At 46.0% G+C, this 26777-nt stretch overlaps 2 protein-coding genes across 3 annotated transcripts in view; one reads left to right on the plus strand and one right to left on the minus strand.

Moving 5' to 3' along the window:
* PDGFD (platelet derived growth factor D) overlaps window positions 1–26777 on the minus strand; it is a 220243-nt gene that overhangs the window by 93668 nt on the left and 99798 nt on the right. The gene's annotated exons all lie outside the window — the stretch shown is intronic.
* DDI1 (DNA damage inducible 1 homolog 1) lies at window positions 9367–11008 on the plus strand. Its single transcript, XM_045077508.1, has one exon. It carries the CDS (start codon window positions 9661–9663, stop codon window positions 10879–10881), a length of 1221 nt encoding a protein of 406 aa, XP_044933443.1. The 5' UTR covers window positions 9367–9660; the 3' UTR covers window positions 10882–11008.

Consider the following 26777-nt stretch of genomic DNA (forward strand, 5'->3'; position numbering starts at 1 on the left):
CTCAGGTCATGATCCCGGAGTCCTGGGATTGAGACCTGCATCGGGTTCTCTCCTCAGCGGGAAGCCTGCTTCGCCCCCTCTATCTGCCTGCCTCTCTGCCTACTTGCGATCTCTCTGTCAAATAAATAAATAAAATCTTTTTTTTTTTTAAATGACCTTGAATAAACTGTTGGCATAATGTCTTATGAAAGGATCTGCTTCGTCTACCCTTGAAGCCTACTTCTTGGTTTTGAGACAGTTTTGGTGACAGGTCTTGCTCCTGTTTTGGGCAGCCCGGAATGCAAGGTGGAAGGGGGCATGGACAGCTCTAAAGACACAAGAACACGCAATCCACGTTTAGAGGTGGTTAAAAATCAATCTGCGGATTTCCTTCAGGATTTGTAAATCCTATCCTCTCTTCCTACTTCTCCAGGTTGCTAATTACTGGGTCTACTCATATGAGGAAACAAGAACGGACTTTCGTAGGATGTTTTTCTATTTACCAGTTAAATTTAAATTATCCGTTAAGTCTACATGGAAATCCCATGGAAAAGAGATTATTGTCCTCATCCCCATTTTACATAAGAGGATGATGAAGCTCAGAGAAATCAGTGCTTTGTCCAAGGGCATTCAGATAATAAGAGGCAAACTCAGGGAACTTAAACCCTATTTTTATGACTTCAAAGCAACAAGAGGCTTTCTATCTCACTGGTCTGTATATCTTAACCAGTTCGTATGTGTGCATGTGTGAGAAAGTGAGAGAGCGAGAGTGAGACAGAGAGACAAGGGGACACAGAGAGAGAGAGGGAGAGAGGAGAGAGACTGTTTTTCCAGAACTGCAGTTACAGAACACTGTTGTTTCATGTAAGGATAAAATAACACATCTTGATTCCATTTTTGATCCTAGTTTCTGAAGATGCCCGTGTTTTGCTGACCTCCCTGTTGGTCAAACAGGCAGCAGGAGTCAACAGTTTTCAAAGAACAGAATACACAGCTTTCTTTTTAAGAAGTGATTCACTCAGAGCCTATGAAAAGCGTAGCATGAATTTTTTCCCTCTAATTGAGATGTCTTGTATCTAGGATGGTCCTCGTTATTGTAGGTGAGCAATTCCAGACCATACAGAATGGTCTCACCTAGGACTGTGAAGGAGAAGTTTGGAAGACCTGAGGCCATTTGTGGGACAGGTGGGCCTCACACCCAACCACACACATTTCACCTCAAGCAGGAAGTGGCCACTGGATTGCTTTGGCTGTGGCTCTTTGTTTTTAAGCTGTTCCGCTGCAAATTCAAGAAGGGATGATCCTGTTTGCTCTAAACTTTTCTGTAACGAGACAGTCTGAAGAGCCCAACTTGAGTATCAGAGACGATGGCCACAGCAGGACTCCACATCGTTATTTTAATGGAACGCCAGTTTATTTCATGTTGCATAAGTGGTAATTTACGAGTTATCCTCAGAACATCTGGTTCTGGGTCTCAGCCACAGGCACGAAGGGTCCAGCATGACTTGCCCTTCAAGATGAAAACCACTGCAGTAAGAACATAAGACAAAACCAAGGCTTTGGGCAAAATTCATAGTGTCTTAAGTTTTCTTGAAGAAAAATAAGGAAATGCGGAAAAATGAAAGACTCAAAAAGAGTTTTGTTAGGGTTGCCTGAGACCTCGATGTTTCATTTCATTTACAGTTTGTAAAGAAAAAAATAAATCAATGATCTTATCTTCTTTCTCTTCAACATCAGAAATTGGGTCTCTGATTAGTTCTCATCCTCTGGAGGTCTCCAGGAAGAGACGACTTCTGTTCTGTGCATAAGGGGCCCTGAGATACTTCACCAACGCATGAGCAAACAAGCCGTTAAGCACATTTTATGAGCTGAAGGAAAGAGAATATTCGTCAGTTGAATGGGAATGATAATGGCGCAGGGCTGGCATGGGAGACTCACGTCTCAGAACAGAGGCAGCCCACAGAGACACACCTCCAGACCTTTCTAATAACAAGCAGGAAAATGCTCTGTGCAGGATGCCATTAAGATGGTCTAAGAAAGAATCCTTGTACCTGGGCTGCTGAATTTAATTTTTCTGAGAGAAACAGAAGGTGAGTGGATTTCTTGTCTCTGGCTTTCTTTTTTTTTTTTTAAACGAAGATTTGTTTATCAGGCTTTGTTTTTCATTTTCATGGCTGGAATACAATGAAATCCTACTGACAGATGGCTTTAGCCATGCTAATTACCACGGCGATCAATTAAGTCGGCTGCCTGTTTAGAAGACAGAAAGCTACATACACGACAATCTGGAAATTCTGTCTTTCCTGGGACCATCGTAGAAACATCATCTATCGTGCATATAATTCATGAAATATCCAGGAGACCATGTTACCATGGCACGAGGGGCTTCTGTATTGGCTGGAGCCCTTCTCACTCTATCTTTGTCCTGCCAGGAAACTAGCGGAGCTCCATGCTGCAGAGACCGGCGGACCCCAGGTGTCAGCTTAAACACAGTGACTTCCTCGTTACTAGCTTTGGAGGTGGCACGGCCGGGGGCTAGAGGTCTCCGATCCTTCATGTCCAAGGGGACCACACACTATTATTCTGTGCTGTGTAGCTGGAGGTCTCATGGGTCGAAGTGAAGGCGTTCGTGGTTAATTTCATGAAGTCTTGCATCATCTCATAGATATGTGTGTTGTCCCATCAACACTTTTAAAGCACGACAGCCACTAATAACGCACAGTTACACTAATAGCAACCACGAGGACTTGTGGATATTCCTGAGGTAGCCTCCACCCATTCTCTGATGAAGTCTCCACACAGACCGGAGAAGAACCCAAGATAGGCGACGTGATGCCAACGTCTTGAAGGAATCTTCCACTCATAAAGCAGGAGAAGGCGAACTGAGGAAAAGACCGTGCAGAGTTCCGTCCGGGCACCACACAGGACTCCTCATGGAGCTAAGACTGTCCCTTCACCAGTGAGGCTCTGACCAGAAGGAAGGAAGGAAACATGGGTGTCTCTTCTGTGTGTGCCTGTGTGGATGCCCGTGTGATTGCCGGGGTCAGGGAGACTGCCCCTGTCCTACCATCCTACAGCACCCGTTCGGCTCCACATTTACAAGGACAGTGAACAGTAAGACATATGTGTGTGTGAGGAGAAAGGAGTCAAGTGCGTGGTATGATAAAGGAAAGAGCTGCTCCCCAAACCCAGGCAGGTAAGACTGCACCATGACCAAATCCTGCTTCTGGGCCCAACGCAACAGTGCCACGAGCAGTGAGCCTTCCGCAGGGTCCTGACCATGCCCTGAATGACCCCAACAAGGAACCTTTATCTCTTCTAAGCAAACACAGCATTTTACTTACACACTTATCATGACTCTTATGAACTTCTCTTATGTACAGTAATTCAAAGTATGTGAGTCTGAGCTCTCCTCATAGGTATTTTGTTCTTTGGAAGAGGAAAGCGGGTCCGAGTCATCCTTCTTCTGTCCTGGAATCTACTCGTCCAGTGACTTGCTTATAGGGTGCTGTCATTAAATCTTCACTATGAGAAATTAACATGTTTCTCAGCTCTTCTCCACATGAGGCAAAGCTTAACTAAGTCTGTAAATGGCAAACGAGTTTATGATTTTCCAAAGACATATTCTTCTGGACAATTATTGGGGCCAATTTAAGGCACTTCCAAAGAACAGCACTGTCCTCCCCCGATTTCCCACCAAGAATGACTGTGCATGAAGAAGAGGAAGAGCAGAGAAATCACAAGTAAATTAGAACGAAATAAAAAACAAACACAAACAGTGGCTTCAGACCTTAGCAGCAGTAAGAAAGGACTCATGAAGATCTAGGATGTGACACTTTGGCGGGGACTCCTGCCCTCTATAAGGCTGTGGCTACTTTCCCAGTCATGAAAACTCTTCTGCTCGTACATCATGATCAACGCCCTTTATTAAGAACTTTAAAAGCACGACAGCCACTAATAACGCACAGTTACACTAATAGCAACCACGAGGACTCAAGTTTGAATAACATATCTTATATCAGAAAACCCCCCCAAAACCTAAGGTAGGAAACACCTCACACCATAGTTTTAATGAGATAAAACTGTAATTTTTAAAATAAAAATATAATAGAAAGCTGTTAACTTGCAAAACCCTTTCCATTGTCTTCTAGTTTGATGCTTTACTCAAATATACATCATTGTTCTTGGAAGTAAAGGAATACTGGCTGATTGAATATTAACACCTCACAAGAAGGAACCAGGTAATTTTCTCATTTTCAGGATAACACATAATTACCTAAATGTAATGAGGAATTAATGATGATATTAGTGTTAATATTCTGACAAAGAAGTTTATGTTGAAATTATTAAAGTGTATTTGAACTTATGGACAGGTCACACTGATATTTCTAAACTACAAGTGACAATGTCTTTGAAATGTGTTGATTATAAGTTTCTGACAAAAGAGTAAATATTAAAAAATGGTTTGAACGGCTTTCCTCAATCACAGCTGAATTCAAAACATCGTAAGTCCCCATTATCTTCTACTATTTTGTTACATGGTTATTCTCCAAAGAGCAAAAATTTTTTAAAAAATGGAAACATTCTTTTGTTAAGGCACATTGGAAGTGAAGAAACAACAATAAACGCAGGAAATCATATTTTTGGAAAGATTATATTTACTTATTTGAGAGAGAGAGAGAGAAAGAGCAAGTGGAGGGAAGAGGCAGAGAGAGATGGGGAAGCAGACTCCCCACTGAGCACAGAGCCAGATGTGAGGCTCGATCCCAGGACCCCGAGATCATGACTTGAACCGAAACCAAGTGTCAGATGCTTGACCAACTGAGCCACCCAGATGTCCCCATAAATTGTTTATAGCATGTCTTTAATTTACTACATTAAGGTTATCTCATCTACGTATTTCTTTCACAAATTATAAGTAATCTATAAATCTCCAGTAATAAGGTGTGTGTCCTACACCCGAGTAATTCTTATATGATTAAGACACTGGAAGAGGCCATAAGGCACAAAATCGTAGCGGCAAACTTTCCTAAAAATAAGTACACACACACACATGTATATCTAGACTCGGAAAGTAAATCCAAAGCCAAAATTCTATAAAGCCAAAAGCTATCAAGAGATATTATTTTCAACACACAATATATAACTTAGAATGCATCGTTTTTCATGATAAAATGTTAAAACAGTAATCTGTAAAATAGAGCAATGAATACAATGTTTCCTAAAAGTGCTCCCTGCTGGAAAATGACATCATCTTTTAATTGCACATATAAAGTGATTGAAAACATCCCCAGACTGAGTGTGCATTTGCTGACCTTCTCTCCCCCAAACATGTATATTTGTGTATGTATGTGTGTGTGTGTGTGTCTTCTGTCCATATTCTGTCTCCTTATAATAGGGAAAAACTCACTAGCTGGGTTGCCCACGGGTTGCCACAGACTAAATTGTCAGGTCTCATGAGTTTCTTCAATTACGTGACTGTTTATACATTTATTTAACAGGTTCTATTACGGTGTTTAAGTCTCAAAGATGGGCACCATTAAACCTCTCCAATGGGAAACCCTCAAACATACGAATAAAAGCTTGAACTTTCATCAGAGTATCGTCAATGGGTCTATTAAATAATTATCCAAGGAAAGAAATGTTGCTCCTTTGCAACAGAGGAGGCACAATTACTGTATTATAAAGCAAATGGGAGAACAGGGGGAAGAATTCAGTTTAACCTCTGGACCAGCTTTGAAAATACTGCATCTTTCCTAAGTTGCTTTGAGAATTTCAGGTGAAGATTACTCTGAATGTCTCGATTACACTTTATTTTTAAAGCAATAGCAGCCACACATTTCAAGGAAGGACTCTTCCTTGAAAGATTCAAGGAATCTTTAAAACACAGCAAGTTAATACATTCACTTAATGTAATCTGATCATTATAGATGCTACATACAGACATTTATGCTGCTACTCCTTTTTTCACAGAACAGACATTTATTTGTTTTGCAAAGCAAGACATGGAACTTTAAGCTGTCGGCTGACTGTGCTAAGTGAAACCATCAATTATCTGGATTTTTTGTGGCATTAAGGGTTTATAAAGAGGCACATTAAAAAGGGCATTATTTATTCCAAAAAATAACTTCAGGGCTGTTTACTTGGCCAGCATGAAATTAGTGTCATCTTTTCTATTTTCTGGGTATTTAGGCTGAAAAATGAGAATTGATTTTCTGAGTGATAGCCACGAGACCTTGCAGGGGTCTCATTTAACCAAAGAAAGGATTGATTATGTTCCCATGTTACACTTACCAATGAAGAAAAAGCAAGAGAACATACTTCACTGCGACCCCTCAGAAGTTATAACCACTTCCAGCTGCATGGGTCTGCACGTCTAGGTAAGTCAGACAGCCTGTTTCCCAAGAGCCTGTGCAGCGGGAATTTATGGTGTGTGGACATTTCACTTTTAGGAGTATTTATACACACTCCCAAGTTTATTACATAATCAGAGAAAGTTTTTAATTACAATTTTGAGGTAACATAACTACACATCTGGTATCTGAATCACCCACAGTGCTGAGGAGAATGAAAGAATCCTACAATATAGAGAGCCCCAGAAGGCTATGGTTAGTGTTTTGGATTCCAGAACGCTACAGAGATGTAAGGCCTGAGGGGTGGGTGGACTAGAGAACACTCAGCCCCCCCCCCCAATCCTGATGGCCTGTGTGATCCTTCTAGGGAGCAGGGCACTTATTGGCCAGACCGTGAGGCTTCTTGCTTTCCACTGTGTGTTCTCAGAAAATGGTGAAAAGAGTAAAAGGCACATAAATGCAAAATGTCAACAGAATTATAGCAAGATAATAAAACAGACTGCATAAAGCTTAATTACGTTCAGTATGAAAGCCATGGTAATATGGAAAAAAAAAAGATATTAGCTTCTTTTGATGTGAACCTCAGATTCTTGCTTTGCCTCCCCGAAAAGAGGAAAATCTTACTTTACAAAAATAATTGCATCCACTGTTTAAGAAAACAAAACCCCTGCATTATCTCTTTAACTTACTAAGATTTTAAAACTGAACTGTGCAAAGCTGGTTGGCAGGAAGGGAAAAGGGACCGGGCCTGGGAGCCTTGCTGGCTTCCGGCAGAGTCGTCTGGACGCGACAGGTCTCAGCGCACAGCTGTTCTCGAGCTCAGTGGCACCATGGCTGGTCTCTGAGGATCTTCTCGGGACGCCAAGAATTACAGAGGAAATTTATTAACTTAATATTTTGAGTCAAAGCACCATCCATCTCCACAAATAGCAAAAACCTGCTCTAAATAATTCATAATTTTCTCCAGGAAAATTATGCTAGATTCCCCCCATCTTAAATGTTAGAAAATCCTCCTTCTCCTGCAGTGCTGCTGCCTTACTGGTTATGGGTGTGAAGCTGGGGATGGCGCTTCTCGGCCTGCCATGTCTACCCGCCCTGGCTGACTTTTCGCCCTGGCTGACTTCTCACCCTCTCTCCAAGCCCAGCACTTTCAGGAAGCCTTCCCTGCCTGACCCCCTCTCCAAAGGCTGCATCAGTTTTCCAGATATTATCCATTTCTCCTGTGGTGTACTGACTTTTCTGGTATTTTTTTAACCACCCCAACGTGTGTGTGTATGTGTGTCCATATGCATGTACACGTGCATGTGTGTATGTGTGTGCACATGTGTATGTGTATGAATGCGTGTATGTATATATGCTCTGTGCATGTGCATGCATGTACGTGTGGGTGTGGGTGTATGCACGTGTGTCTCTGTAGGCAAGTATGTGCATAGGTAGGCATATGCATTTGCGCATGTGATGCATGTGTGTACGTGTGTGCATGTGTGCAGGTATAGGCCTTTGTGTCTGCATGTGTGCATACATGTGTGCACATGTGTGCATGTGTGTGGGTACATGTATTTGTGTGTGTCTGTGTGTGTGTGCAGATGTGCACACGTGTATGTGTCCTCTTTCAGACTGTGGCTTCTCTACGAGCACGGCCTGCACTTAACACAATTTGTACATGCATCCCTGGAACGCAGCACACGCTCCACACACACTGGGCGTTGAGCCAATGTTTCCAATGAGAATGAATAGGAGTATGGAAATACAATGATAATAAGAGCACGGAGTGAGATGCTATCCTTTCTCTGAGACAAACACGAGAATGAGAAGCTAAGACAGGCCTCGCAGCTGATGCAACCTCTCACAGTGCCCCTCTTCTGACAAACCTCGACATAACGAGGGGGCAGGGCAGAGCCGAGGATGCTGACTGACATCCGTGGGAAGGCCAAGCCAGGGAACAGGAGCTCCTCATAAACACTTAGAGAAATACAGAGAAAGACAAGTGGTGCTCAAGGGTTTCTACCTGCCGCCACCCGGCCGAAAGGACCTCTCCACTGTGCCCTGTGAGCCTCCACTTGGGGGGCGGGCAGCGAGCCCTGCGTCCGAGCCAGAACCACAGACAGCCCCCGGAGAGGCCTCCGTGACCCATCTTACTCTAGAACCAGGTCAGACCGGTCTCCTCACATGTTCATCTCACATGCCCGCTGAAGGCAACGGCCTGCTGGGAAAGGGGCTTGAATTTCCGAGACCCTCTCTGTTACCCACACCATGTGTTCCTTTACGCTCCCCACATCCAGTGGCTGACCGGGGCCCGTCTGTCCTACTCAAGGACCACACTCATGGTCATTGGCTTTGGTCCTCGCATTTCCAGCTCCTAGCAGCAGCGTCCTCTCTGAACCAACAAGGAAGCGTCTATCTGGCCATCCTGCCACCAAGTGTCCTTCACGGGTTGTGAGAAACCACTTCCTTACATTAAATGAAAACACACACACACACACACACACACAAGAAACAACAACAACAAAAAACCACCACAAACACCTGCTTTGAATCCTTCCCGTTCCCCTTCTCGCTTTTCTCTTTTCCTTCCCTCCCGTTTTATATTTTTGGGGGAGGACTTTTGCTTATGGATACTGCTTACAGCCCTCGGATTCACCTAGAACTCTATAACCCCTGCTGATCATTTTCTTTTCAGCTTCATACCCTGCCCTTTAAATTCACGGACACAAACCCTTTTCTCTGGAAAACAGCAGGCCTGGTCGTGAGTTCGGGCTCCTGTCATTCTTGCCTGGAGTGCCACTCTCTCAGCCTGGGTTTTCTGAGTCACCGCTGACCACCAGTTCCCCCAGAGGGTGAGGTCCCCGCCATCAGGGGCCAGGGCTGACCCCTCATTCTTGCCCAGCATCCCGCATGCTGCCAGCCCCGGGAAACCCACACTCCCTCCCTGTCTGGGGCCCACGGAAGAGCCCAGGGAACTCCGCTCTCCAGTGAGCACGCTGGAACGGGCCCAGCTGTCGAGGAAGAGCTGAATCATCTCTTTGTGGTCCCGGACGCAGTAGGGTTGGCAGCGGGGCCCGGCGTCGGGCGCCTCCGAGGGAACGGGGCTCCGAGTTCCACGCGGCTGCACACAAATGAGTGTGGAACGCACGCGGCCTCCTCCACGTTCCGAGCGGCTGAGCGGCCGGCAGGGAGGCTGGGGAGCGGCTGGGCCTCGCGCAGACGTGGGTGGCCCCGAGCCCAGGCCGCGCGAGAGGGGAGCAGCAGCACCACCGGCGGGACCGCCCCAGCCAGCCGGAGGACACCCCGATGCCCGGTGCCCGCCGCGCCCGCCCGGGCCCATGCCATGCTGGTCACCGTGTTCTGCGTGCGGAGGGACCTGTCTGAGGCGACCTTCTCCCTCCAGGTCAGCCCTGACTTCGAGCTCTACAACTTCCGCCTGCTCTGCGAGCTCGAGTCCGGCATTCCCGCCGCCGAGACCCAGATCTTCTTCCTGGAGCGGCTCCTGGCCGACGACCGGCGCTCCCTGGGCTCCTACGGCCTCCGGGACGGCGACGTGGTGGTGCTGCTGCAGAAGGAGGGCGCGGCCCCGCGGCCGCCCGGACGCACGTCCAGCCTGGCGCGGTCCGACCCCGCCGGCGTAGCGGTGCCCGGCACGTCCAGCTGCCGCCCGCCGCCCGCGCCGCCCCCGCCGCCCCGCGCCCCGCAGCCGCCCCGCGCCCCACAGCCGTCCCACGGCCTGGGCTCTGGGGAGAAGATGACGCGCGCACAGGGTCTGGACAGCCCCGCCCTGATCCGCAGCCTGCTGCTGTCCAACCCGCACGACCTGTCTCTGCTCAAGGAGCGCAACCCGGGCCTGGCCGAAGCCCTGCTCAGCGGGAACCTGGACGCCTTCTCCCGCGTCCTCCTGGAGCAGCAGAGGGAGCACGCCCTGCGGGAGCAGGAGCGGCTGCGCCTCTTCACGGCTGACCCGTTCGACCCTGAGGCTCAGGCCAAAATCGAGGAAGAAATCCGGCAGCGCAACATCGAGGAGAACATGAGCATCGCGATGGAGGAGGCGCCGGAGAGCTTCGGGCAAGTGACCATGCTCTACATCAACTGCAAGGTGAACGGACACCCTCTGAAGGCTTTCGTGGACTCCGGGGCCCAGATGACCATCATGAGCCAGGCGTGCGCCGAGAGGTGTAACATCATCCGGCTGGTGGACCGCCGCTGGGCTGGCGTCGCCAAGGGTGTGGGCACGCAGAGAATCATTGGCCGGGTGCACCTTGCCCAGATCCAGATCGAAGGCGACTTCCTCCAGTGCTCGTTCTCCATCCTGGAGGACCAGCCCATGGACATGCTGCTAGGCCTAGACATGCTCCGCAGACACCAGTGTTCCCTCGACCTGAAGAAAAACGTGCTGGTGATCGGCACGACCGGCACGCAGACGCCCTTCCTTCCCGAGGGAGAGCTGCCGCCATGCGCCAAGCTGGCGTGCGCGGCTGGGCAAGAAGAGCCTCCAGACAGGGAAGCGGCAGGTGCTATTAAGCATTCAGTCAAGGATTTAGGACGGAAAAAGCGTTGAAATGGATTATGAATATGCCACCGTCTTGAGGGAGCCCCAGGTCCCAGGAGATTCTAAAACACGGGCTCCCTGGCAGTGTAATCATTAAACACATCAGTAACAACAGAACCTGGCTCGGGGACTACCTTGTGGGATCCGCCCCTATGGGACTCCAGATTGTATGATCTTGGCCTCTCCTCATTTCCCTTATCCAGAGGTCACCAGGCCTCAACCCTGGGAAGGCTCTGGACGCTCTGTGTGATTTCCGGGGAACCCACGGAAGGACACAGGTCTCTGTCCCACCAGGTTACAGGGTGGGGTGGGGGTGTCCAAACCAGATACCAATCTGCAGATTCCCTAGAAAGAGCCATCACTGCAGGCCCTACCAGACAGCTGCACAAAACGACTTCAAATGAGCATTAACAATCATTTATATTTAGAGAAATATGCCTATTTTCCAAAATTTCGTTTTCTTTGAGAAAGAGCTTAGACACGGTGAGTCAGTTACACATGAGCTGATTAGTCCTCACAACGCCTGTTTTGGACAGTCCAGAGGTCGATTTCCTCGTATTTCATGTCTTCCCTTCCACTGGACTCCCCTAGAGTCACACTCCCTTGAAATCTGCCCCTGCAGGCTCTTTTTGCCATATTTAAGAAAACGGATTTTTCTCCAGGAAGTCTGAAATAATGTCCTCTTTCCCCTGCATTCAAAGAAAGCCTGGTCATAAAACGAAGGCCAGCAAGTAGACTTTTTTTTCTTTTTTAATTATGATACATCTTAGAAGCCTCATGGTTGTCACGGTGGGCCAGTGGGAAGTAGGAGCAGGCAGTGGTCCAGATCCCTAATACTCATTTCAACTAAATCATATTTGTTTAAAAACAAAACAAAACAAAAACCAAAGCTCTGCTTACACATTAAGCTGCTACAGAAATATAATGTGAACAGAGGGTTTTCCTGTTAGAATAACTTCTGAAAACCTCTCAACAAGAAGACGCGTGAGCCCTCACTCAGCTGCGTGATCCATTCAAACAACCCACCCCTCGTGGAAGATTCCCGACCCGTTACATCTGTAGCTAAAACCCCTGACACGAAGGTCTAGTGGCCTGAGGCCCGCAGACTCGGAGGACATTTCAGGGCAGGAACCCATCAAGACTGGGATCAGAACGGTGCGAAGTCAAGAAACACATGCTCTGATTCTAGCTCTGGAGTACTTGGGCAAGTCAGGTCCCTTTTTATACAACCCCTGATTTCTCTTCTGTAAATTACTTTGGAGGAGAGAGACATTGTCAGGTACAAAGAGTACATTATGATCGAGGGCATCCTTTAAATTATTTTATTTTCCCAACAAAATCAAAAGCCACTCAAAGCACTCCCAAAGGCTACAGGGAAAAAAAAAAAGTCCTTCCCTACTATCACCTTTCCCTATCATGCCTTTCTTGGTCTGCTTCTTGGTGAGATGAACCATCGTATTTCTCAAGCATCCCCTCTCCCCCTCCAGCTGACATTAGTTTACCTCTCGTGTTCTTCCTCAGTACAGATGCTCCCATGCTCACGAGCCTCAAACTTGTCTGCATTCATACCAAGTCTGATTATGCCCACTGAACTGCTAAAAATGAGCGATGAACAGGCTTCTTTTCCACTTTCACTTCTAAGTACTCAGCAAATGTAACTAACCAAACAGAGGAAGAAATCCAGAGTAAAGCCAGGGGTGAGCATTTAATGCCTGTCACTATATGAAAACAGACCCGATAAACACAAGGATTCCTTCACAGAGCATGCATGTTCCCCGGCAGTTTCCACCAGGCTGTGTTTCTAGGCCCATTTATGGAAAATGCACATCCCACACGCATATGCCCTATGGGACTGCTCAACATGAAAGTTTGATACGGGGCGCCTGGGTGGCTCAGTCGATTAAGCAGCTACCTTCAGCTCAGGTCATGATCCTGGGGTCTGGGGATCGAGCCCCGCATTGGACTCCCTCTTCAGTGGGGAGCCTGCCTCTCCCTCTCCCTCTGCCTGCTGCACCCCCCCCTGTTGTGCTCTCTCTGTCTGTCAAATAAAATCTTAAAAAAAAAAAAAAGTTTGATATAGAGCCCACCAGGATATCTAACCCATAAAAGCCGATTTAAACAATCATCAGGTCTTTAAGCTAAAAGATGATTTGCACCCCATCAAATCCAAACACACCCATCCTCCCTTCTCAGAGGACCTCCCTTCTCAGAGGTAGCTCTGGTGTCTCAGGACCAGTCTCAAGAGTAATTCTCTGGTTCTGGTTTTGAGCTGAACTCTATTTTTCCATAAGTTCCAATAAATATGTCTTTACTCTTCTGCTTCCAAGGCTTAATTTAATTAATATAATTTTTCTGGTGTGAAATAATCCTTTTAGTATATGAAATCAATGTCATTTGAGTATTCCCTTTTGTAAGCTGTCACCAGATTATTTAACTATCTCTCATAGCATAAGTTTGGATCACATAAGAATTTCTGTGATGTTCCTTTGGACATATTCCAGCTTCTGGAAATATTACTCGAGTAAATGGGTTGATAAATTAAAAATACTTTATTGAACTGAAAAGCAATGATCTCAAAGAAAAAAATCAATAAACAGTGAATTAATTAAGCAATGTCCTTCCTGATTAATTTTTAACATCATTGTCTTTCGAATCAGAAAATATTTTAAAAATTAGTTTTATGGATTTAAATCTTGACTCAATCCTGTGTACACTTGAATAAATTCTAATCAATTAAATTTTAAATGGATTAGTTTTAGTAAAAGGTAGCATCTTTTGTATGTCTATCATGTAAGTTAGGTGCGATGCAAGGTGCGATGCAGGGTACCTTGCGTGTATTACTGCCATCGATCCTGGGAATAAACCCTCAAAAGAGTTGCTCTTAATCTCATTTAACAGGTGAGAAATTCAGGCCTCAGAATGATGGAACACTGAAATATCCAAAGCTTTGTTGATAGCAATATAGATTTTAGATTGTGACCCAGATTCACATCTCTCTCTCTCTCACATCCCCCCCCACACGTACAAATGGGCACAGATGCACACATGCACACAGAATGCACACACATGCAGATAAGTAGAAATGCACACGTGGGCACATACACAACATGCACACATGCACACACATGCTCACAAGGGCACATATTCATACGCACAGACACGTGTGCACACACATGCACACACATGTGCACACGAACGGGTGCATACACATGGACACACATGGGCATATGTGCACATGCAGGGGAGCACACACATGCACACACAAGCACACGTGTACACATGAGCACAATGCATATGTGGACATACATGCATGCAAAGGTGCATGTGCACATGCACACACATGTGCACACAAACACACATGCAGACACATGGACACATGCACACCCATGTGCACATGGGCATATGTGCACATGCACAGGAGAACGTGCACATACACATGAACACATGAAAATGTGTGCACACGTGCACATATATGCATATGTCAGGAGCAGTGCACATGCACACGTGTGTGCATACGAACACACATGCACAAACACGCAAATGCATACATGTGGGTGCACACATGAACACATGTATGCACATACGTGCGCACACATGCATAAGCCAGTCTGTATCTCTGAAACAAAAAGATTCTTGAAAAAACATGAAATGTATCCTTCCCCAGTCTATTACTCTGAACAACTCTATTTCTATTAAGTAACCTTTTGGGCGGGTCCCACTCATTGCATCCCACCAATGTATCCTGACCCACAATTTGGAAAAAAACTGGATTCACCACATCACTGAGTTTCGGGCTTTCTGGTATGAGAAACGCCACATTCTCTCCACGACTCAACCTTCTTTATCTGTCACATTTGAGTCTTAGCTACCAGCAAAAAATGTTAGAAAACATCACTAACGCGGATTCTCACATCCACATGTGATGAGACCGTATACAGAAGTTTTCATGAAAGGAGTGAGACCGCAGTGCTCAGGGGCCTCCTCCGCTGGGACGGATGCCGGTGCACACCTGCTGCTGTTTAAGTGAAACAGCAAACACCTGTGGGAATTGACCAAACACCACCAGCGAAGACGACCCCAGAGAAGCAGCCCAGGGGGCACATGTGACAATTATTTGTTGAACTCCAGTGAAGGAAGCAGAGCGACTGTCGCTGATGCTGGACCACAAGACAAACATGCTCTCCTCCTAAAGTTCAGGTTGCTAGTCTCCAGCTTGCAACATCTACTGTTGGGGACTATCTACTCCTGGAGTTCACTACCTGGACAGTGATGAACAAATCTTCGTTTTCCGTCTTCCATGAGAAATCAGGATAAAGCGCACCACACGATGAAACCAACCTAACCCTGTTAAAGACAGCAAGCCCTTTAAAAAACGCCCGTTAATCTCTTGGTTTCTCCTAATGTCCATTTAAATGCCCATCTTACCTAAAAGGAAATCAGACTGCAGATAAGCATGCATTTCAAGACTGCAGTAGCCCATTCTGCCACCGTTAAACCAGGAGACCGATGTTCGAGATTTGTAGAACATATAGACTCAACTTCTTACAATAATAGCAGATCATAAAGTCTCTCCTGTTTCTAGGGGAAAACCCATTTCTCCCGCAAAGAGAAAGAAATAGATGTCTCCATATATGAATTCACCTTCACTGCAGGCACTAAATGTTGCCTTTAAAAAAAAAAAAATTGAGAGAGAGAATCAAGAGAGAGAGCACATGGGGTGGGGGTGGGGCAGGGGGAGAGGGGAAAGTAGACTTCCTGCTGAGCGGAACGCCATCCCAGGACCCTGAGATCAATGACCTGAGCCGAAGGCAGACCCTTAACCAACTGAGACACTCAGGCACTCCTAAACACTGCCTTTTTGAAGAGAACCCTGCCTTTATTTCAGAGGCCATTGCGGACATCCAACATTCCATAAAGAAAAATGTGAGCGAATGGTGGGGGAGTAATCTGGGATTCACACCAGGGGGACATGGCTGCGGAAGATGGTAATCAATGCTAACATTCACAGGGGTTCTTTGAGGTTAACAAGAGCCTCGAGAACCAGAGAGGAACAATGGTAAAGTAACAGTAGAGGAGGAAGAGGGGATTTAAAAAACCCTGAAAAATCCGTGCTGCTCTTCAAACGAATTCTCTCTTGGTTTAACTGTAGTCTCACAAGGGGGGTGGGGACGGAGCTGAGATTAAGGGTTAGCTCTTAGGGCCATAAGACTCACCCCTCCTTGGCCAGTTACCCAAAATGAACATGGTATCACCTTCCGGCCTGAGTCCAACATGTTTTGAACCCTGGCTTGTTTGCATGTCCCGATCCACCGGTTTGAATTTCAGAATTTCTAGGAGTCTGGGGTCAGATAAATGGGGTCTGTGGTCCTGCTGTGGGTTTCTTCAAGAATCCGATTAACAGGCTGTGGAGATGAGCGTACCTGTGTGACTTTGTCTCTTATGACTGCCCTGAATGTTTTCTAATGGTTTCTCTCTCCCTCCCCCAACCCCCGCCCCAAGGAAAGATTTTTATGGTGAATCCAGCTTTTCTATTTCTAATCAGTAAGGCTTATTTTAAGGACATCCTCAGAAAAATCACAAGATAATTTGCTCCTGTGTTAAAGTCTGGGCGAGATAACATGGGCTGTCCTCCAGGTGGGAGACAAGTATCTATTTTCCTACTGTTAATGGACATATTGATGCTGTGTCCCAGCAGAATAGACACTGATTACCAACACAGGCGTATCCCAGGTAAAATAATTACTTAACACCATCAAATCCTCACCCTACAACATCAATCACTATTCTAAAATCTTCCTCTACTAGCACCTCAATACAAGGAAGTTGACATGAAGAGGAGAATTAACTTAAAATCACATTAATTCACATAGTCTCCCTCAGACCCATGTCGTGTCTAGGATTTAATTAGTCTATCTGTCAGAAAGTATCAAAGTTTTGCATTCATCGACACAACTAAAAATTCAATATACCTTTTCAAGAGTCCGGTCACTGTCCTGTGTCACGCTGAGCAACAAGGAAAAATGAGTCACAGTCTTTGCTTTTAAAAGTTAGAAATTAGAGGAACTAGAAAAAAAATGCCAAGTAAAGGGTTGCAAAATAATATTGTATTCAGTGCTGAATCATGAAATACAGAATATGAGTTCAGCAGATGATCTCCTGTCTCCTGGGTGCTGACTGCATTATGGCAGGATCTTTTGGGTGAGATCTTATTGAGCACCTACAGTATACCGGCACTATTCAGGTGCTGCGCTTGCAGCAACAATTTTTGGGTGTCCATCTGGTGCTTTTAAGCTATAACCAGGCAAATGGGAGAATCTGTCCTTCTTCAAAGATGGGTCATTCAGGGTTGCTTTGAGGTGACCCAGCCAACCGAGCCAGCTAGCCTGTGGCAAAGTCTCAGGGCAAGTTTCAAGGTGAAGTCTGTGATCTGTTCCTGCCTTGATCCACAGTGACACTGTGCTCAATCTCCTTCCTGTGATGGGCTTCGTCTTGGAGCAAGGTTTGACAACTGCAAACAAATACTTTTCTCCCAAGCTAATGGAAAGGCTTAGGGCTCACACAATGCCTGAACAACCAGCAACACAGGCAGGAGAAATTAACTACTGAGATGAGTCCATTTAAGGGAACATTTGTCACACACTCGAACTCCAGGGAATCAGAACTGGGGTTCTCACGGCCGATGAGAAACCAACCAGATGGCGCCTTATCTAAATGTTTGGGGATTTTGAAAACCTGGGATGGGGCCCAAATTACCAAGAAAAATCTAGTAAGCGTTGGAACTTCCTAAAGTGACAATAACCTCGTTCATAACTATGTCTCTCGTCCTTGGCATTTTGTATGAGGCCAACAGTACCTGCTTAACAAATCTAGATTCAAAGAGCGAATACACGGAAAAGCTCCACATTTATTAACAAGCTGATGTAGAGAAAGTGTGACTTTTTATTTAATTTTTTTAATGTAAAAGTATGGAAGGTATAACTAAATTATATATAGAGACAGATTATCTTTGTATCATTAGAATAAACGTGTTGGGTTAATAACATGGTTGGTATTTACATGTACAGATTTCAACGTAAGTGATCCAAGAAATCAATCCTCAAGTGCTTTTTATCTGGTAAAGTCGCCAACTACTCTACTCTAAGGACAATTTAGCTAGTATTTGCCGGGGCCAAATCACTCCGGTTTGAAAACCAACCGTCTAGCCTCCTAGAAACTCCACCAGTCCTGGGAAGACTGGAGCAGTCCATCGTCCTACAAATGCTGGAAGGGGTCTTTAGTTTAAGGCACACAAACATGCCGTGGGAACCTCCCAACAAGCTGCAGGCTTCAAAGGACGGAAGGATCGATGAGCCGTGTTGCCAGCACACGTCCTAACACTTGCTGGATGAAGAACGTCCTTGCCTAGTAGCACGGGAGACATAACCTCATTGACACACATTCCTCCCACATGTGTGCACTGGAGAGGTGATCGCTTTAAAATTCGTGACAAAGCCACATCCTGAAAGAAGTACTAGAAGAATTTAGTCGAAGGACCCTGTACATATTTTTTTTTTCAAGAAAATCCACAATATCTCTGAAATTGACAAAGCTGCTTTAATTGTCAAGACTTCTTAGAAGCGGGTATACACTGAGACCATACAACATGAAAATGAAGAGTGGAAACTGATGTCTGAAAATGAGAGCACGGGGCCCCCCAAATAAACAGGTCAAATACCGATGACCTCGGGTCATCCTGAAGAAGCAGCAACAAAACCAAATCACACCCGTGTTTACACTCGGGATGGACTGGATTGAAGTCTCAAAGTGAATCCCAGGTCTGGCACTTGAAGGGGCTCTCTGGACAGAGGAGCAGCAACGTCAGAAAGGCAGAAAGATGAAGAATGACGTCACGCTCACATTTACTGGGAGTTGCTGTGGGGCTCCGAGGAAGGGCAAGGCGCAAGGACGAGAGGCGAAGGCAGGGCTGCCCGCGGGAAGCAGGAGACCAGCGGGTTTCTGAGAAGAAGAGGAGCTCACGGACGGCAGGGGAAGCCGACACGCAGCGGCTCCACTGAGTTTGCGGTTGAGGAGGGGAAGAGGCACGGAGGACCCCCCATGCGGCAGAAAGCTGTACAGAGTGGGGGGCTGCGAGGCCAGGAGAGGGCGCAAGGCTTGACAATAACGTTGCCGTGGAAGCTGAGGTCCGGGAAGGTTCGAAGGAAAACAGGTCAGCCACTAACCTCCAGAGTGCCAAATGGCCAAGAGAGAATTCCACCTTCGCCCCCAGAAGGACAAGAAAGCCCGAGACCAGAGTGGCTTTCAGAGGACTGAGGGAGGGACGTGGAGGACCTCGGTGGAACCAGAAACACGTACACAAGCCAACTCTTCCTACCCAGCCAGCCGGTTCTTCAGTCTGCTGGTTCGTAACTCCCCTTCGAGCTTATCTCCTCAAAAATGTCGAAGGAACTGATATTAAGAAAAACTGTATATAAATATACCAGAGCCAGTGTTCCCAGCATTATTCCATCAGAAACAACGGCCTGACGTTAAAGCACCAGATGGGCCGTCGCAGTAGAACAGAAACAAAGACATTCTCTGTTCAAACACCGCCAAGTGCCATCACTTGTATCCGGAGCTGTAATGGACAGAGAGCCATCTCACTGCTATTCCAGAAGCTCTCAGAGTTTCTGTCCCATATGGCGAGGTCTCCACAGTCAGAGCCTCGTTATACAACAACTCTTAAGGGTCTGGCCTTGGAGTCTCTTCATTAATTCAAAGAAACCAAAACAGTTCCTGCTCCTTTCCTCTATGTGTTCAGCAACAAAGCTGTATGAAAAATGCAAAAGCATTTCCAGGCACCCAACGCTTTGCAGTGATTCAAGTGAAACTGCCTTTCAAAAGCCATTTTGCAAAAACTCTGAAAGAACAGTGAGGCTGTACCGTTAGATTTTCTAAAAACATTCTAAGCATCTTTCAGGTTATGCCTGATACTAGAAAGGCGCACGGGGAAGTTCCAAATTCCCATTTGCACGGTCACTTTCGATGGCTCTGTGAAGGTCCAAAACATCGGGCAACCACCTAAGCGGTCCAGTAGGAAGCTCAGAGAAGAGGTGAGCGGTTCAGCATCCTTTCATGGAAACACCACGAGGACTAAGTGAGGGGGACTGGTCAGATGCAATGTATTATGCTTGTGAACTGGTGGCCAGCATGACTTGCTAGTCCGTAGCTACAGGAAATCTGTTATCTCTTTCTTTTTTTAAATTTATTTATTTGACAGAGATCACAAGTAGAGAGGGAGGCGGAGAGAGAGAGAGAGAGAGAGAGAGAGAGAGAGAGAAGCAGGCTCCCCGCTGAGCAGAGAACCCGATGCGGGGCTGGCTCCCAGGACCCTGGGATCATGACCTGAGTGGAAAGCAGAGGTTTTAACCCACTGAGCCACCCAGGCACCCCCGCTATTATCTTTGATAGCGGTTAAGAAGCACTGACTTATTTCAGTCTCCCGTGACACAAACGAATCACACTGTACACATTTGTGAGTCGACTACCGCCTCCTGGACTCGTGTGTAGAGGACCTTTCAATGAAAACCGATGGGTATTGTAGGGAGACAAAGAAATCATGTTTAGTTCTGGAAGCCAACTGAATCAGATGTTCCTGAAGCACAGTGGGGCCCACACTGCAGAGAGGTTAGGAAGAGGGTTGAAAATTCGTGGCTTGATTTGGCAAGACGGCGGTGGTCACTGGCCGGAACAACGTTGCAGGTCGGGTAGAGACAGTAAGGTTAGTCTGAGAAGCTCAAGGGCTCTGCTGGAGGGAAGACGGGGAGAACTAGGACTCACAGCTCTCGAAGGACAAAATGCTGCCCAGGAAGGGGAAAGCACCTTCATCGGTGGAGGGGCCGTGAGCGCGTCTGTCTTACTGGGGAAGCCACCGAGTATATGTGCGTGTTGATGGGCACCATTGTGTGGGAGGAAGAAAGTGTAGAAACTAGAGAGACGGTAGCTCTGGAAACAGTCCTGGTGTGAGGGATCACAGGGTCTCGGGAGCAAGACCTCACAGCCCGGGGCTGGAAGCCGGGCTGCACATGGAGGCAAACGCAGGTGGGCCGCCAGCGAGAGGACAGCCGGTGGGCTCTTCGCCCTGGCCTCACGGGGGCAGCGCGCACACCAGTGCCGCCGGAGCCGAGGGAGGGCCCGATGACTGAGAATGAGAGATCATTCTGGAGCCAGAAAGACGGGGCTGAGTCGGGAAAGGACTGAACCTCAGACCAGCCCTGACCGTCTACTGAGGAGTCCAGCTTCAGTGTTTTAAATAAAACCAGCTCTGCTTCAGGGGGAAAAACGGGGCTGAGGGTCGCACCAGAGGGTCCCCGACTCTGAGACTGTCCCTGTAGCTTCAGGGGACGCCCTTGCGGATGGGCCCATCACGCATCCACGGAATCCCCTGCCACCACCCCCCACCATGCAGTTTCCAGGTTGAAATCAGGCCGCGAGCCAGGCCAAGTGAGCAGAAGCCGTCCTCACTCATCTCCTCCGGCCTTAGAGCTATGAACAAGCAGCCCAACAGGTGCAGATTCGAGCCAGGAAAGGGAACAGCCAACCCAGGGAGATCCAGAAGTGAAGGATCAGTTCTCCATTATTACGGAAACCATGGTCGTTAACTCCCATAGTCATTACACAGAAGTGCATGCCCGGTAGTAGCAAAAAAAAAAAATTTTTTTTGTGTGTGTCTAGGCGGCCAGTATGGTGCAGAAGAGCCTCTCAGAGCCATAAAATGAGAAAAATTAATGTTAATTCTATTGACCATAAGGCCTCCAACATGAAGTGAGAATTAGTGGACAAGGACAGGGCAGTTATTAAAGGCGATATATCAAATTTGACTCAGGTGATCTGTGGGGGGCCGCGGGTGCTGCTGTGGTGACCTTTCTAGTTGACACCTTCATTAATGGTGTCTAAGAGCAGAGCCAGCATGGGAATGGATTTTCAGAAATGATTCTACCATAGGAGTTAATTCTGAATGCAAGCTTCCAACATCACAGTAATAACCAGAGTAGAAAAGAATACAAAGCTCTTGGGAAGATGCAAAATTCATGACAGGCAATTATGCAGGGAGATAACCCAGAGAGATGGTAAAGTTCTAGGTGGAAAATCTTGAGTCGTAGGATGGGGACAGTAGCAGACTATGGCACCCCCCAAATCTGTCACTTTGACACACTGATTATTACTTACAAAAGACCAAGGGTGAGGAAAACCTCTGACCCTCCTTCACCCCCTGAAAGCAGGAACGAAATCTCCCACACCAAAGGCACCCTCCTTCTGCAGGCAGGGTAGAAGGCATCCCTACCGCCTGAGACCGGAAACTCAAGGGAGAGAACGAAGTATAAATAAGCCTTGTTACTTCTTGATTAATTTGCTACCCCATGTCCAAACTTCTTTGTCTTGTCAAATCTTCACAAATTTATTATTTTCTTATCAAAAAGGTATAAAAGCTGCCTGCTTTGGTCACTTCTTTGAGGCTCATATTTTTATGGGGCTTCCATACACAGCAAATTAAATCAGTTTTTCTCATTAATCTGTTTTATATCTAATTATTAGATCAAATAACCTAGAAGGAGAAATGGGAAAAAATTTCCTCCCCTACAATGGTGATTTGTGGGTGGGGGGAACCTCAATGATTACCCAATTACCAAACAGTTTTATTACAGATATTTATTGAATAAAAATACCTGCCAGATATTATGAACACTACTGTTGTGTCTGCAGCATGTATTCAAGTATAGAACAAGTATACAAAGAGCCATATGCTTTTTTTTTTCTCAAAAAATTTAAACAACATTTTTTGTTGTATATTTTCAATTGGGGTAAAATTCATGTAACATAAAATTAACCATTTTGAAGTAAACAATTCAGTGGACAATAATAAAGTCCCCAATGTTCATAGCAGCAATGTCCACAACAGCCAAACTGTGGAAGGAGCTCAGATGCCCTTTGACAGATGAAGGGATAAAGAAGATGTGGTTCATAGACATAATGGAGTATTACTCAGCCATCAGAAAGGACAAATACCCAACTTTTGCATCAACATGGATGGGACTGGAGGAGATTATTCTGAGTGAGATAAGTCAGGCAGATAGAGTCAATTATCATATGGTTTCACTTACTTGTGGAGGATAAGGAATAACACGGAGGACATTAGGAGAAGGAAGGGAAAAATGAAGGGGAAGAAATTGGAGCAGGAGACGAACCATGAGAGACTATGGACTCCATAGTGTAGAAACAAACTGAGCGTTTTAGAGGGGAGGGGTGGGGGGTTGGGTGAGTCTGGTGGTAGGTATTAAGGAGGGCATGGATTGCACGGAGCACTGGGGGTTATATGCAAACAGTGAATCATGGAACACGACATCAGAAACTAATGATGACAGGCAGTTCTAAATATGGTGTTGATTATTTACATAGGAAAAATGGAGCAAATTAGAAATTGTGAAAAACCAGTTCTTTGTCTCCTTGTAACCTAATCATATAAATTGTTCCTATCTACTTCATAATATAAACTTTTTATTGGTTTTAAATACTGTTTATACATTTTACATAAAGATGTAAACATTGGTAAACAAGCATTCTACATATAAATGCATGCTTTAAGTATTACCCTCCATAAATGTTTGGTTGGTATTGTATCTGTGTGCTTTTGTTAATATTCTTGTTACTATGTAATAATGATGTGCTGATCTCTGACATCACGAAATAAGCACATGATGTTGAAAAAAAAAACTAACGATGTACTGTAGGGTGACTAACATAATAAAAAAATGAAAATAAATAAAGTCATAATGTGGTGCTACCACTACTTGTACATAGTTCTAAAACGTTGTCACCCCAAAAGAAAATCGTGTACACACTAGGCAGGTGCTCTGTGCACCCAGCCCTCATCATCCGCCCAGCTGCGGGCGACCCACATCTGTGTTTTGTCTTTATGGATCTGAGAATTCTGCATAGTTCGCCTAAACAGAATCACACAATATGTGGCCACTCGTGTCCGGCTTCGTTCTCTTAGCATAACGTTCGGAACCACAGATCAGCACTTCATTCCTTTCTGTGGCCGAAGTCAATGTGCTTTTGAACGATGCTGGGAGCTTGCGAGCACAGCATGGACCTCCCTCCCAGTTCTGAGCGACACCAGCGTCTGGAACCCAGCAGACAGCCAGCGAAGCCCCGCCTGTTCGGATGAACGAGGTGCTTACCGGGAGAAGAGTGGGAAAGAGCTGTTCTGTTCATTGTCCTCTAAGGAATCATTCATGAAACTGCACACGCCACTGCTGGAGAACCTCTTCCTTACTTAAGGGACATTTCGATCTTTTCTAAGGAGACACGAGATCTCCAGTAATCCCTGCTGAGCTGGAGACTTTGGAATTCCTTAGCCAGACTGCCGAGGGCGCTCGCAAATTTCTGCAGAGTGAATTGCAATAGCAATAGAGGGAACTTTGGTTTTGTTTATTTTATTTATTTATTTACTTATTTATTTTTCCGTCCATCTCAAGCTATGCAATACGGGTGGCATGGCAGGTGGAGTTGTATCTCTTTCTGGGATCAACCACGCAGACTGTCAAAATTTTCATGAGCCTGCTTCTGAAACTGGTAACTGCCTCACATCAGGGATGGGGGAGCAGGTGGGTTTTCTATGAAGTGTCCTTAGTAGTCTGTAGAAAAAGTCAAGAAAAGGAAAAAACCTTCCTTTCTGCTGTTTTGATCGACATCTCCATTCTGTGGGAGCTGTATTCTATGTCTGGCACAGAATTTCTATGTTTTTATTCACTGGCAGAAACACAGTGACGTATTTTATGAAACAGAACACTGCTCTTAACTGTAATTTTCCAGGCTATGATTTTAAGTCCTACTTTCTTCTATTAGTTGGTTTATAGGCTTATGATTTAATTGACCAGATACTTTCTTATGAAACCGGGAATGGCGAGCTTCTCTTACGAACCTCAGTTAGTTGAACTGAAGTGGGACAGCAGTCTACCTTGATTCCCTAAGGATACCCTCAAGGAAAAAAAACGGGCCCTTTTTATACTGCAAGAGTTTTCAGAAAGAATACTAAGAAGCCGAGATCCCATTTACAAGGTATACATTTTCCTCCAAGTAGACATCTTTTTGTTCTCTCTGTATTTTAGAGAGTTGGGTAAAAACACATGCAAAGAGGCACCTGGGTGGCTCAGTGGGTTAAGCCTCTGCCTTCAGCTCAGGTCATGATCTCAGGGTCCTGGGATCTAATCCCACATCAGGCTCTCTGCTCAGCGGGGAGCCTGCTTCCCCCTCTCTCATCTGCCTGCCTCTCTGCGTACTTGTGATCTCTCTCTCTCTCTCTGACAAATAAATAAAATCTCTAAAAACAACAACAACAGCACTATGCAAAATAACTGAAATTTAACTTTTTGCTGTGTCTTTTTTTCATAAATGCGTATCTTAAAGTTTGGGGTCATTTTATTTACTCAGTTAATTTAAATGAGATGGCAATTCATTCTTGCAGAAACTAATCGTTGCCCAAAGAGCTTTTAGAAGGCAATTAGCTTATTCCAAAAATACTCCCGATTGGGCTACCATTCCTACGAAAATGTGTTAAAGAGCCATAATAGCCATAAATTGAAGATAAATTATTTATACCTTTCAACAGAATCGTAGTCATCTATAAAATTAAATTGCATCCCCATAAAAATAAACTTTTTATTTTTGGTGCCAAATCAGTTATCTAGTTTGCAATAGAAGGTACAGAACGAGCAGCACGTCCAGTCAAACAAGGTGGGATTTTATAAATACTTGCAGAGTCCAGAGCAATCAAGCTAGCTGCGATGCTGACACACAAAACGACACATGTTGTGTAAAATCTCATGATTCCGGAGAATGGGGCGACACAATGGCCCTGATTCCGGAGACCTCCGAACGGCAGAGCGGTCTTGGTTGTGAAGACCCTCTGCCACATGACAGAGATAAAACAGATTGACAGCACAGCGAGAGGAGGAACAGACATTTATGCAGGAAGAAGACTCATGAATCCCAGAAGAGGCAGAGAGGCCAGCCAAAGAGGATGCAAGATGCTTTTCTCAAGCTCCACTCGCTGGGAGCCCACAGCCCTGGTGGTCCAGTAGTGGGAGCCAGACAGCCGTCCTCAGGGGGCTTCGCGACAAACACCACCACCCACGGATGGTGTGTTACCTCACCAGTGGAGTTTTACTGTTGGGCAGTGATAACCAGAAAGGAGGAAGAAAATATCCTGTTACTGGTAAAAGGGCAGCTACATTTTTGCACAACATCTCTGTCCTTTGCTGGTTCAGCGCTGTCCTCACGTTCACTGCTGACCTTTAGCAATGTGGTGTTTCCAGTTCTTAGTTCTACTGGACGCTGGTCAGAAAGTGAGGAAATCATCTACTTTCCCCACTAAAGCATTTAAGAGAAATGGATTAACCATAACAAGAAAGTAGGCCCAAGTCTCGAGCAGGCAACACAAAGACAGATGAGAAAGGAGTCAGACATGTGAACTAGTGTCCAGTTGCATTAGAAATGAAATAAACACACGGGCAATGAACTATCAGTGGGAACAGGGGCCTGGCCAAGTCCTTGGATAAAGCACTTGGAGTGGAATTGGCGAGAAGGGGGTTCAGGTGGGGACGGATACACAGGAGAGGAGGAAGCAAGGACGGGGAGTGTGGAGAGTGTCTTCCAAGGAAGACGTTTCAGGGGAAGAGACACACGGTGCTCTCGGGGGTGGGGGGCAAAGGCACAGTGGGAGCCCGTATGGTTTCACTTGGGAGATACCTGAAGACATTCAAATGGGAAGGAAGCCACCAGTAGACGTCAGAGACACACAGGAAGGAAGTGGCAGCAGAGGACGAATCCTGGAGAGGAGCAGGTGCTGGAGAAGGCCCAGGAGGCGG

Source organism: Mustela putorius, unplaced genomic scaffold (assembly GCF_011764305.1).
Source record: "Mustela putorius furo isolate JIRA1106 unplaced genomic scaffold, ASM1176430v1.1 tig00000198_pilon_pilon_pilon, whole genome shotgun sequence".
Classification (NCBI taxonomy): domain Eukaryota; kingdom Metazoa; phylum Chordata; class Mammalia; order Carnivora; family Mustelidae; genus Mustela; species Mustela putorius.